Source organism: Channa argus, chromosome 3 (assembly GCF_033026475.1).
Source record: "Channa argus isolate prfri chromosome 3, Channa argus male v1.0, whole genome shotgun sequence".
Taxonomy (NCBI): domain Eukaryota; kingdom Metazoa; phylum Chordata; class Actinopteri; order Anabantiformes; family Channidae; genus Channa; species Channa argus.
The window spans coordinates 22,144,580-22,158,321 of record NC_090199.1 but is presented as its reverse complement, the minus strand read 5'-3'; the positions used below and the strand labels follow the sequence as shown (position 1 = coordinate 22,158,321).

Below are 13,742 nucleotides of genomic sequence, written 5' to 3'. Positions count from 1 at the left end.
ATCCATGCTTTCTATTTTACGATCCGTCTCTCTTTAAAACAACAACCCCCTGGAATGTTGGCACAGTCATGTCCGACTCAGTGTCTTGGTGCAGGGCAGCATCACACATGAAACCCGACTCACCAATCAGTCACAAGAGCAGACCCAGGTGTAACAATTTTAATTTTAGAATAGTTTATTTCTCCACCTACTAAGTGAACTAACTACTCAGTCAAACTATTTATTGTATTTATTTTCAAGCACTTTATCCAAAATCCAAGCACATTTCAGACCTTGAAAACACAACATTAAAATTCAAGCATTTGTGTTTCAAGTCTCATGATGCTCATGTGTGTCCGACATAGTTGGACCTGGTCCCTTTTGTTGTGACACTCCTGATGAGTTTCTGGCAGGTACAGTACAGCATCATAGGAGGTGTAGCTGTATCTGGAGCCCTGCTGCTCTACAATATGGCCAGACCCCAGATAAAGGTATCGTCATATTCTGTGCAGGACTGTGTTTAAGTGAGTGTTTTACACTTTTAGAAAGATTCAACTGTGAAATATAAAGACCAGTGCTGTGTTTTGGTTTTGATCCTCTGGTTGGGTTAAAGGCTTTTTCATTTCATGGTGGTACTTTGTAGGTAACCAAATTGTCAGGATCAGCCCTTAAGCAACCAGAGCACCAAAGTTAGACATGGAGTCAAATCAGATACATCACAGTGGTGATTCTTGTTCTCAAGATTAAAAACACTACCCACAATTTGAGAACTGGCCAAGCTTCCAGCAGCCCAATGGCGTGATTATCCAGGTAAAACCTGAACAATGTGTCCATTGTAATGTCTGATAAAAGGGTTGGGCAGATGATATATTCACTGGCCACTTCATTACAATAGTTACACCTGCACAATCTAATGCAATCCAATACAGCACCTCTGAACCTAAAAGGTTGGTTCTAATCTTTATGTGATTCTAAACATATTTGAGCCAATTTTTGTTTTTCAGTCAAGGTCTGGATTTGTATTAGTTACATCTTGGACTTCTGGCATAAAAACCTTCAGTGTTTAGTTCACACCATACTGTGCAAAATGAAACATCAGTGCCTGTTACCAAGTCTTTCTCAAGGTCTTTTGCAGTCACTTAAGGGTTTTCTTTGCCTGTCTCCGAAGAAATCTGGTTGCAGCCCTTGATAGCTTCCTTTTTTTGCCACATCTAGATCTAAGTAATCCAAACATTATAATTTTGTCTGTGATGCTGCTGATCTAAACCTTCCCTTGAATATAAGACAGAATTGGTAGATATACTGTATTACTATGACTAGATTAGGGGATGTGTTGAGGGCACTCCCTGTACACTTTTAATGCCTTTTAGAGTACTATGTACATTTAATTATTGTGTGTTTAATCTGCCTTGTGCATTGGACAGGGTGGCTGACACCCTGCTCTAGATCTAGCATCAGATACAAGCGGTACCTCTTGTACAAAATACGCTTAAACCCTGCATTGAAGTGTAAATGTATTAGTTTGTTTTTGACAGTTTGGGGAACATTTAGGTCAGGACAGGGCATGTGACCCTTAGTTGGCTTTGTCTCACCCTGCTGGTCATTTTGATGCCTGGGAAGACAAATCTGGTCTCTGACAACAGTCCAGTTTTCTCTAGAGTCACCAGAAAACAGACAGTGTGTGTTAATGTGTTTACATGTTTACAAGAATGTCCAAGCAGGGCCCAAATATCCAACCATGAGACATGAGCCACAAGTTGGTGTCATGTATCTTATAAAATATTGAAGTGCTATAAATTGTGTTCCATCATCTTAAATGCACTTCAGTATATTCCATTTTTATTTTATTTTTTTTGTCCTTTCGCCTTATCCTGTGAGTTCATGGTCGCCACACTAGATCATTGTCTGCATGTTGACTTGAGACAGTTTTTACACCGGATGCCCCTTCTGACGCAACCCTCCCCAATTTACCGGACTACCGGGCTTGGACCTTGGACCACAGGTGGGGAGGGGAATGTGCTGTTGGGGGTTCAGTGTCTTGTTAAATAATCTCCTCTTTGGTCTTCCTGTAGACCTCCTGCCTGGCAGCTCCAACCTCAGCACCTTCTACCGATATATTCACCAAATGTCCAGATATAACTATAATCTGTCATAATAAAAACATACCATTTTCTTACCAGGCTGGAAGGTGCTCTTGTGGGTTCAGGTAGCAAACCCAGTGCCTCCATGTCTCTCTTCCGTAACTCCATCTTCACTGAGGTTTATCCAGCTGGTGAGATCACCCTTCCAGTGGGTGCACCTCTGTATGTGGGGGTCTCTGTGGAAGAGATAGATTCAAGCTTTGCAGTTGTTTTGGAGGACTGCTACGCCACTCACTCAACAAACCCTAATGATCCCATTCGGAACTTTTTCATCCAAAACAAGTAAGTTCTCCTGAGCTGCAGCAGATGTTTTGCGGGAAAAGTTAAATGTACTGTGATGTGTAATGGCCCTGATGACACGCTCCCTTCGCTTTGCCAGGTGCCCTGCTGACCGTCAACAGGTGTCAGTGGTTGAGAATGGTTCATCCCTCCAGGCTCGTTTCTCTGCCCTGTTTTTCCTGCTCAATTATAATTACAGAGCCATTTATCTTCACTGCAGCCTCAGCCTGTGTGACCAGAGGAGTTCCTCCTGTGTTCCAGTGAGTCACACATTTCACTGCATCAGTCTTTGTTTTCAGTCCATATTCTAAACTTTCTAAACACTGGTTTTTATGGTATTTTTTTCCTCCCTTTTCCACCTCGTAGGCTTGCAGAGTTACGGCAAATCGCTCTGCACCCAAATCTGCTACTATGAAGCCCATCACCATTGGAACAATCATGTGTGAGTATCATTTATGAACTTATGTTAGAATGATGACTCAGCACAATAATCTGTATACAATTAATTAATTTCTTCTCATTTCTCTTCAGGGGACAAAGCACCTAAGTGAACTGGCAACAAAAAGAAATGATACAAACACCTTCTGCTCTGTATTCTGATAAGCTGTTGTTTGGTATTAAGATGCTTTTTTGTTCATGAGATTTTAATTCCTACATTGTATGATGAAATTTAATCACACATTAATTACATGATTATATAATACTAAAATTAAGGCACTGATTCTAGCAATGTTTTAACAACATGTAAACAAAAGTTCAGCCTTTTCTTTTGATCCAATGACAGTTTTTTATATTATACAATAAATTGCTGATCATATGTGCAAGTGATATTAAATCTCAGTTTTTATTGAACCATACATAAGAACAAATTAAACCACGTTTACATAACTTTTAGTCTAAAATTTCTCAATTTGATCTGAATCAAATTTAGAACTGAATCTATCCAACTGAATCTATCCAAAGGAAAGGTATTTTATTTTTTACAGACATACTGAAGCCTCGTACAAATACACACAAAATGTTCTCTCTGTGTACCCACTGACATTTCTACTTGTCAAAGTAAGAACATGTTTTATTCAGCTAGATTTCAGCCAGATCTATATGCAGCTAAAGAAGAAGGACACTTTCTCAAGTAAATGTCTCCTGTTATGTCTTCAAGACATCAAGGACTGGATGAACCTAATGAAAAGAAAACAGAAGTGAAGGTGTATGGGCCATGTCGCTCCTTATTTGTATATTTTTAAAAGTCATCTGGGAATGCATTTTTATTCACTGGTGTTTGACCCAACATGAACTCCTGTTCTTGTTTTATTGTTGTTTTTATTGTTTTGGTTTTATTTGATTATATATATATATATATATATATATATAGTTTTAAATTAAGTTTTAAAATGTTTTGTTTTACATTACAAACGTTTTTTTACTTTTAATACTTTAGGTAAAATATAAACTTAACTTTTTTTAAAAAGCATTTCAATACAACACCAGCTGACAAAAATTATCCTCATAGAAACAAAACCGACTACTTTTTTTCTCTCTGTCCCTTTCTGTGGACCAGTGCTGCTTTACATATGGAGCATCCTAAAACTGCTGCGTCACTCATGCTCGAGTCCTGTCGGATAGGGGACGTACTATACAGACTTTCCAATAAATGTCGACCTCACAACATGACTAAATGAACTCAAACCTGCCTTGATGGCGCCTGTAAACCACATCTTCAAAATCAGGTTGCACCGCTGTTTTGATCCGACAGGTGGAGCATTGATCAGTGGTGGGATTTTCTGTCCCATCAAAAACCCTCAGTGTACTGTAGCTCTTTGTTTTCCTCTCAGTTAACACTACATGAATCCAGGTTCAGCTCTGTGTGTCTGGCCGCGGGTTACAAACCAACAGAGCAGGGGTGGAGGTGATTATCACAGTGAAACCATCAGGTCTTATCTTTCAGATTTACTGCTTAGTTCTTGTTAACACCGCTCTGTCTCTTCATTCAGCCTCTACCCGCTCGACCACTCTCTCTTTTAGACTCCAGCAGTGGGACGCAGCCTCCTCTCACATCATTTTTATTACCTATGTTGAAACGCTGCTGAGGTCCACTGGTTAATTCGAAGCTCTAATGCAGGAGGTTGCATGTTCAAACCTTCCTGGACCTATCTTGACATAAACTATTCCATCTTTGCAAGAATTGCTCACTAATTTTAACAGTATAATGACAGAAAATGCAGCTTTTTTGTGTTCATCTTGCCTCTTCATTTTGATTCGGACTTTGAATGTGGAGTTTGATTAAAACACGAAGCAGCATTGCTCCAGTAATGATGTCTCCATTCAATCAGCTTTTTGATGCTACAGCATGAAGCAAAAAGAAAACAGTTGGTACGCCTTCACAAGACGTACTCCCAGATTGTTTCATCTACTCGCGGACTCATTTAACAACAACCTGGCACAGGGACAGCAGGAAACAACTGAAGTTTAAAACTTCAGTATTTAAAGTCATTTTAACTTTTTTTGTAACTAAGAAATAAATAACCTATGGGAAATGCTAAATACAATTTCGTTATTGCTCCTATTACTTCCTGACAGGCAGCTGAGGACAGCAGTTTTGGGCCGCTCCATCTGTATGTTTGTGGAGGGTAGGGGGCAGGTTCCAGTGTTAACTTGGGAGCTACCATAATGAGACTTTAATGGTAACAGACGTAAACAAGCTTAAGGGTTGTATTTTCTCAAATTGAAAAATATGGAAAATCGCTCCATAAATAACCTAATATTTAGAGGGCAGACAGAAGGTACTAAGAATAAACTGATTCAGAAGAAATTTACTAGATTTTTTTATTTGAGGTGAATTATAGCTATATAATTATATTATAACCAATACAAAATGCAAAATTGCTCTTCTGTTTTTAGGCAAAAAAAGACAACTTATGGACATCGACAGGCTGGAAGCTGACAAACTGACAATACTACCCATGCATTATATGTAATGACTTTCTTTATTAGGGTCACTCAGGGGCTGGAGCCTATCCCAGCTGTCATTGGGCAAGAGGCGGGGACACCCTGGATAGGTCTCCAGTCTATCTCAGGGTCAACGCAGAGTCCCACATAAACAGACATTACACTGACATAGACATCTCACACAAGAGCAATTTAGAGTCACCAATTAATCTAACAAGCATGTGTTTGGACTGTAGGAGAAAACAGGAATACCTGCAAGTACAAGGGGAACATACAGATTCAGAGATTGGTCAGAGATTCAAACTCAGGACCTTGTAGCTAATGCCGGGCTGCCACTGACAATAAAATATTTTCCAATAGCTTCCTTTTGTAAACACTGAAGCTGAAGCTTGATTTATTCAACACATGAATAAGATTGTATTATTAAACCTTGAGAAAACGAGAGGCGGCTGTAGCTCAGTTGGTAAAGGCAGTTGTCCACGGACCACAGAGTGAGTGGTTATATGTCTCGCTATATGTTGAAGTGTCCCTGGGAAAGACACTGAACCCCTAACAGTCCATTACCCTCCCCAGCTGTGCAGTGCTGGTCCAAGCCCGGAAGAAATTGGGGAGGGTTGCGTCAGGAAGGGCACCTGGCATAAAAACTGTGCCAAATCCACATGCGGACGATGATCCGCTGTGGCGACCCTGAACTCACGGGATAAACCGAAAAAAATAATAAAAAATTAAACTTTGAGAAAACTGTTAAAACTGATGTTGGATTAACTTATGGTTTTACTAGAACAGATGTTTCACTATTGCTGAAACTTTTGTTTGCATTAGATTTTTTTTTGTCATTTTCATTTGCTTTTACAGTAGATAATTAAGTAACTTCACCAGTAAACTTTGATGTAGTGTGTCCCAGTGAGCAAATCTCTGTTTATAGATTTAGCTTCCACATTTAGAGTGATTTCCTGTTTATTGTTTAGATTCCCTCCTATCGTATGTAGTGAGACTATTTATGCTCCTTTTTCTATTTTTTGTTCTAATAAAACTATTGTATATCATGAAGTTTTGTTAATAAAAGTACATTTATTATTGCAGTGTTACTGCTAGTAACTAAAGTGTTACTGCTCTGCCTGTAGCTCAGTATTTACATTTAGACATTTATTAAAAATATATATTCAACAACATTTTGCTTGCTCATACAAGAATCCTATTATTTGAACAAACCTAATAATCTATTATCTTGGTTCTATTTCTTAAACCTGTGTGGTGAAAATGCATTTTGCAAAAATTTGAAAAGTGATAATTTAATCCTGAATGGTGCTGACCAGTGACACAAGTGGACAGAGCATTTGATTGACCAGGGACTCCATCATAAAACCTTAAGTGTTTTATTGAGTTATTTACTTCAGCAGGTAGAGAAGTAAAGGCGGTTGATTTTGTTGTAGCTCAGACATTTTGGTTTGTACTGTTATTGATACATGTAACATAGTAAAATTTAAAATGACTGCATTTGCAACGTGTTTCCCCCAAAACACCTGACTGGCTAACAGGTAATTTACAGTACTGACTCTTCAACAATGTATCTAATTTTTAGACATATTGTTCTGTAAAAATTTTATTTTAAATCAGCCAAAGTTGGTATTACATTATGAAGGGAAGTGCATGTGAATCAACATCAGCTTAAAGCAACACAGTAAATTAAACACATTGTATCTACACAGACTGCTGTGTGAACTCTCAGCTACTGATTTTTTTTTTTCAGATAGTTTGGTCACTCTCAGGGCTCATTTGGTCAGTGATGTGCTTGAAGAGCCCTGGTCAAAAAATATCCAAAAGTGATTGTTTTGCTCTTTGTTATAAACAGTATCATTAATTAAATATGCAGCATCTACAACATGTTAACACTGGCGAGAGTTGCAAGTCTTTCATACTGATACAATCTCTTGATAGTACATTAGTACAGTATTTAAAGAATTTGGTGAATGGTGTTTCACTGACCCCACGACACTTTTGTTTTTGTGCCTTTATGAGACATTTTATACCAGATGCAACTTAAGAAAAACACGAAACTTTTGAAGTGTAATATACAGTAGAGCACTTTGATATTAGACTCATCATTATGGATAATTGTGACATCTTTGGTTGATATGAAGACTGTGCGACACATCTGAGATAAATTAATGTTTAGTAATGCAGCCAGGTGGACTCAAAGCTTTTCTTTAAAGTTCTTTAAATCACATCCAAAACCTTTTACTGTAGGTTGTTACTAATACGAACAGCACCAGATAAGACTTTACAGAACAAACTTTACTTTACATCAACAGCATCTAAATGAACACATTGTTACTGAGCAGCCAGAGCCCAGCCCCTGGATGCCAAAAATAAACAAGAAAGCAGATTCTTCCATAAACACAGCATTATGTATTCCTTCAATAGTTTCGCAGTTTTAATCTATAGAGATGTAGTGAAATCCTCTGTAGCAAACACAGTAACGGAAGTAATATAAGCTTTTTCTATCAATTTGTACATAGTTTCTGTATTTATCCACTGTGTTCTTAATTTGTCCACATCTGCAGTTCTGCTCCAAGTCTGTGGATTACCTGGTGGGAGTCCTGCCGTTTATGTTTTTAATATACTCTGGGAATAAAGGGTGCCTTTTACAAGATAGTAGATGCCAGGACAAGGAACAGGACAGTTTTCAGATTATTCCATTCTCTACTGTTTTTCACAGTGCGTGACGCTTTGGTAGATGTGGCTGCATCTTTTGTAGCTTATTTCTGGTCACCACGTGTTTACAATCACTTGAAATTTCTCAACAACCAGTATATTCAATGGCTGTTGTCTGATTTTAATATTTCTTCTCAGCCAGTCAGAATGACTAAAGGATTGATGCCAACAAGGAACTGCTGGCAATCGGTGGAACCAACATCATGGGGTCCTTCGTGTCAGCCTACCTTGTCACAGGCAGCTTTGGAAGGTTTGTGTGTGTTTTCTCCCGTAGTTGTCTTTGTCCTTCTCTGTCCCCCTCTTTGTGTCCCTTTCTGCAGGTGTCCCCGGGTTTAAAGCTGTGTGTCTTCCAGTGTGCAGCTACTGGTCCTACCAACCTGCCCGATGTTTTGTTGTTGCTTTTTGTTGCTCTGTTCTTTTAAAATAAAAGAACAGACTTGTTTTTTGTTGGCAAAGAAATGTTTCTAAGACAGTGGCAAATGTATTTCAATTTACTTATTAAAATGACGCTATTCAAAATAAAATATTAACCTACTTTTACAAGTGTTTTTAATAGAGTTCTAGTAAAGACCATTTGACTGAGACCTCAGAACATTGTATAGTATAATATATAAATCGTTTAGTTCTATGTGTTTTTACTGAGTTTGGTCAAGGTTTTCTGCAAAGATCTGTCTGATCTTGCAGTGTTGACTTGGTCTTGGTTTTGATAACAACCCTGGTTTTTAGTGTAAGACATAAAATTTTAATTGCCATTTTGTTTATTAGTTCCACAAAACAGAATCCTAAAACTTCCTATTTATAGGAGTTTGAGCATATTGGAGCTGACTTTTCGAGTGCTTTTGGATCAGTAGTAGTATACATCTTAGAGTTTTGGTATAGAAACTTTCAGTCAGTTTTTGTCTTAATGCAAACTTCTGGTTCAAGAAATACAGTCCAATGACCTATTTCAAATTGCACTGGCTGTAATTCCGGGTCCACAAACTGCTGCAGTTGTAACTCTATTGGATCTGATCAGCACCTCTGCTGTCAAACAGAATAGTTAATGTCACTGGGTATCGTTATCACAAGTATGGTAAAGGGTGGACCCAAGTGAGGAGACTGAGAGGGATTGACTAAACAAAAACTGAAATCGCTTCTAACAAGAGGGTACAAAGAAACAGGCTCAAGGCAGATAAGACTAACACAAATTCTCCAATGGACCGAACACTAGGGAAGTTAACCTAATAGAAAAAAAGATGACAATAGAAGTAACGTGGACAACAGGAGGGAGACATAATTTACCAAAATTAACACAACAAAAGGCTCAGGAATAAAATAAGACTAGGATATGAAAAAATAAATCTAAATGAACACACGGGAAAAGACTAGGAAACTAACAAACAGAAACACACCAAATGAAATAGGACATGGGTAAAAACTACCAAACAGATGAACACACAGAAAAGGCTAAGTAAACTAATAAAAAGACATTTACCAAAATACCAGAGTCCAAAATACAGGAGTCAGGATTGCTACAATCAGGTAAACCCAGCATTCAGCACATTGACTGGGAGTAAGAGGTTCACAGATAGCGGTGTAAACAAGACAACCAGAACCTACTATGCGCAAAATACTCAGAGATAATAGCTACTGAACCTCTAAGAAATTTAAAGAAATCAGCTGTACTTCTACATGATCTGCCTAGATATTGTAGGTAGTTCTCATCTGGAGGTGAAATACTGAGATGGTGCTGCAGTGCAACATCACTCCTGATGCTCATATTAAGGTCATTTAGATTTTGGGTTCTTTTGCACATAAGGCAGCCAATCCTCACTGGTCAATCTACACTGTAGAGGGTGAGGTGGTGGAGCCAAGGACCTTCACCAGAACTTCCAGCTGAGATGAAAGTCATTACTGAGCAGAAAGCAGAAAAGAGGGGATGAGGGTAGAAAAATTTTTTGTATCAGCTAAATATATGTTGCCAATCATGCAAAGGTATTATTGAAATTTAAAAAATAACCGCAAGACCTGAAAAAGGGGGTCCACACCTCTTGTCAATGCACCACAATGACAAGGAACTGAGTTAAACAAAAGCTGGGGTCCATATGCATCATCAACCAAAATGGGAAGCCACAGTGGTGCATGTCAGCAGAACAAATGCGGAGGCACAGTGGCAAGATGCTGAGTCCTCAGAAGAAAAAAACAAGAGCAAAGTATTGGATAAGCTCTGCTTGACAGAAAGGCCAAGCTAAAATTCTAATTAAATAAAGGAGGAGCTTTGACACAGGACTAGGATATAGTCCTAGCAAAAAATGGAGAAGATACCCAAATACACCTGAGACAGAGGGTCAGAGTGAGGACCATGATGGCAGAGATGTTGAAGCACTCCTTGCTGACTTCTAATTCACGTAATATGTGTACGTAAGGCAGGAATAGTTAGAAAACAAGCAGGGTATGTACTATACTATACTATACTATAATACTTGAGGACCAGGGTTGAGAACTAAGGCTCTAGACATATAGGGTAACTCTTACCCTGTAGTTAAACCATATTTACAGGGTACATTTTGGTAGTAATGGTGCAGCTTTGCTGTACTTACAGATATGTACTTGTAGGTAACAAATCTTGCAAGAGGGCCTTTGGGGAGTCTGAGTCATAGTATTAAAAAGGATATTATGGTAGAGAGCAATTATGATATTTTGAGTATATAATAATATTGCAGTTAAAGACGTAAGAACTTCTCTATTTAACAATGAAAGGAGAGGTCTAACAGCCACGCTCAGGCTTGTGCCTGGGTTGAGAGGATAAGCATAGAAGAAAGGAAGCAGAAAGGGAGGTTAAGGATTTACTACTAATTGGATGGGTAAACTGGAGTAGATGGCATGTGTGTTGTTGGTCTGTTGGTGTTGTTTGCAAAAATTATTTGACAGTTAAATGGTTATGTCAGCTGGAGAGTATTTGACATTCAGGTGAAGGACCAAACTTAGCTTCCTTGCATATGATTAAATTAATTGCGCTTTCCCATAACCCAGTGCTATTTACAGTATTAATACAAGTACAAAGGTACATGCAATGACAAAGGCTAAAGGTATAAAAACTGTGTATATGGGAGTAGAGCTTGTGAATGAGCTCTAGCAGTTAATAGTCAGGTAAGTTAATTTTAATAATTTAAATACATAGTAAAACTCCTCTGAAAATTTATGAGAATGAGAGTTAGGTTGTGTGATGTTGATCTGAAACACTGATCACAAAGATAGATTGTTCAAAAGGGCCCCCAGAATGTCCAGCAATGCCCAAGAAGTACATTAAAGACAAAAAAAAACATTTTTACAAACGTACTAGTAATCCAGCATAGAGGTAAAAAAAGAGCATTAAACAAGGTTTACTGTCAATGTGTTTACACAGACACCTGCTAAAGCCTTAACATGCCAAACGACATCATTATTCAGTCTGACCCAGGAGCAGATTCCAGAGAACAAATTCAAACCAAATTATTTCATGGTGGACGAATCCACCCGGACTTGGAGTTTGTCACAGCAACATATAATTTGAAAAGTGTGTGGGAAGGGAGATGGAATTGTGAAAAACAAAAACGATGTGCCCAAGATGTCAAATTCTATAACTGTTCAGCTCAGAATGTAGTTGTGTCAAATACATAATTACACAAGATTTCAACACATCAAGGGAAATTTTCACAGACAACAGTGGCATCTTCATGGTGACCACAGTTGTGGACGCCAAACCCTCGATGTCTGCAGTGTGTTATCGACAATTTGTTTCCTGAACAAACAACATTCAACAACTCACCTGCTTTTTATACTCGCTCTAGATTGTTCTCGGTGTATGTGCACTCAATATACAGAAGTTAATAGTTTAAGTAAAAATCATAACACTGAATCAGATACAAGCGCTACCTCTTGTACAAAATAGGCTTAAACCCTGCATTGAAGTGTTAATGTATTAGTTTGTTTTTGACAGTTTAGGGAACATATAGGTCAGGACAGGGGATGTGACCCCTCTTCCATTCCCTACTATGTTGCACAGTGTGTAATGCTTTGGTAGTTGTGGTTGCATCCCTTGTAGAAAATCTTTGGATGTTTCTGGTCATCTTCTGTTTACAATCACTAGAGAAACTTTCACCGGGCTCCCACACCTCAGCTATTGGCACCATTGTTTCTTTTGTAGAAAAGGGCAGGTATGAGGAAGAAAACTAGGAATTGTATAGCTTATTGGTGGTGTTGCAATTTTCACTTCCCAGAATCTCTCCAGTTGTTACAAAATGCAGCTGACTAACCAGTTTTACCAGTCTTTTTTATTGTACAGGGCTTTGGAGGCAGGCTTGCTGTGCATGACACGACTGTTGTCATGTCGACTCAGTGTCTTTGTGCAGGGCAGGATCACACATGAAACCAGACTCATAAACTCTGTCGCCACAAAATCGTACAAGAAATAATAGTAAACATCAAGTATCATTTATTTGTTTCTCTCTCAGTCTCGCACTTACTCTGCCCTGTTTCCCTGCCCAACCCCAAGTGTCACAACTTACCTGATTTTTTTTGGCCACAGCATTCGCTCAGCTGCTTTTGTTTGCTCCTTATTTAAAACACCAGCAATATTCACTATTTGCCATCCTTGCCCTCCTTTCTCAGAAGAACTCCCAGCTAACTTTTCCGACTTACTCCAGTTTCTATGGACTCTGTTAGTCTTGGTAATTAATCTATATGTGCTGTTTTATGTTATTGTTTATATCTGCTCCTGATTGTGTGCATTCTTTAGTTGATTTTTTTTATACTCGTTCTAGATTGTTCTCTGTATATGTGCACTCTTCATTTTCCTCTGTCCTCTTGTTTTGATTCATGTTAGAAATACTGGTTCTTGTAGTATTCTCCTATTCTCACTCTTTAGATGAACCACTGGGCTCCTGCACCTCAGCTAATGGCACCATTGTCTCTTTTGGAGAAAAGGGCAGGTATGAGGAAGAAAACAAGGATTGTTAAGCTTAATGAGGCTGTTGTTATTTTAACTTCCCAGATGCTCTCCAGTTCTCACGAAATGTAGCTGACTAACCAGTCTTACCAGTCTTTTTTTGTACAGGGCTTTGGAGGCAGGCTTGCTGTGCATGACACGACTGTTGTCATGTCGACTCAGTGTCTTGGTGCAGGGCAGGATCACACATGAAACTAGACTCACTGATCAGTCACAAGAGCAGACCCAGGTGTAATAATTTTAGAATAGTTTATTTCTCCACCTACTAAGCGAACTAACTACTCGGTCAAACTATTTATTGTATTTATTTTCAAGCACTTTATCCAAAATCCAAGCACATTTCAGACCTTGAAAACACAACATTAAAATTCAAGCATTTGTGTTTCAAGTCTCATGATGCTCATGTGTGTCCGACATAGTTGGACCTGGTCCCTTTTGTTGTGACACTCCTGATGAGTTTCTGGCAGGTACAGTACAGCATCATAGGAGGTGTAGCTTTATCTGGAGCCCTGCTGCTCTACAATATGGCCAGACCCCAGATAAAGGTATCATCATATTCTGTGCAGGATTGTGTTGAAGTGAGTGTTTTACACTTTTAGAAAGATTCAACTGTAAAATATAAAGACCAGTGTTGTTTTTTGGTTTTGGTCCTCTGGTTGGGTACCAGTCTTTTTTTTGTACAGAACTTTGGAGGCAGGCTTGCTGTGTATTCTGTC

At 38.6% G+C, this 13,742-nt stretch overlaps 2 protein-coding genes across 2 annotated transcripts in view; both read left to right on the top strand.

Annotated features, from left to right (window-relative positions):
* The window catches only part of LOC137123226 (deleted in malignant brain tumors 1 protein-like), an 82,314-nt gene that overhangs the window by 30,828 nt on the left and 37,744 nt on the right, over nucleotides 1-13,742 (top strand). The window lies entirely within an intron of this gene.
* On the top strand, nucleotides 1,837-3,218 carry LOC137123770 (pancreatic secretory granule membrane major glycoprotein GP2-like). Its single transcript, XM_067497986.1, has 4 exons — nucleotides 1,837-2,402; nucleotides 2,500-2,659; nucleotides 2,766-2,841; nucleotides 2,931-3,218. Exons 1-4 carry the CDS (start codon nucleotides 2,206-2,208, stop codon nucleotides 2,948-2,950), a joined length of 453 nt encoding a protein of 150 aa, XP_067354087.1. The 5' UTR covers nucleotides 1,837-2,205; the 3' UTR covers nucleotides 2,951-3,218.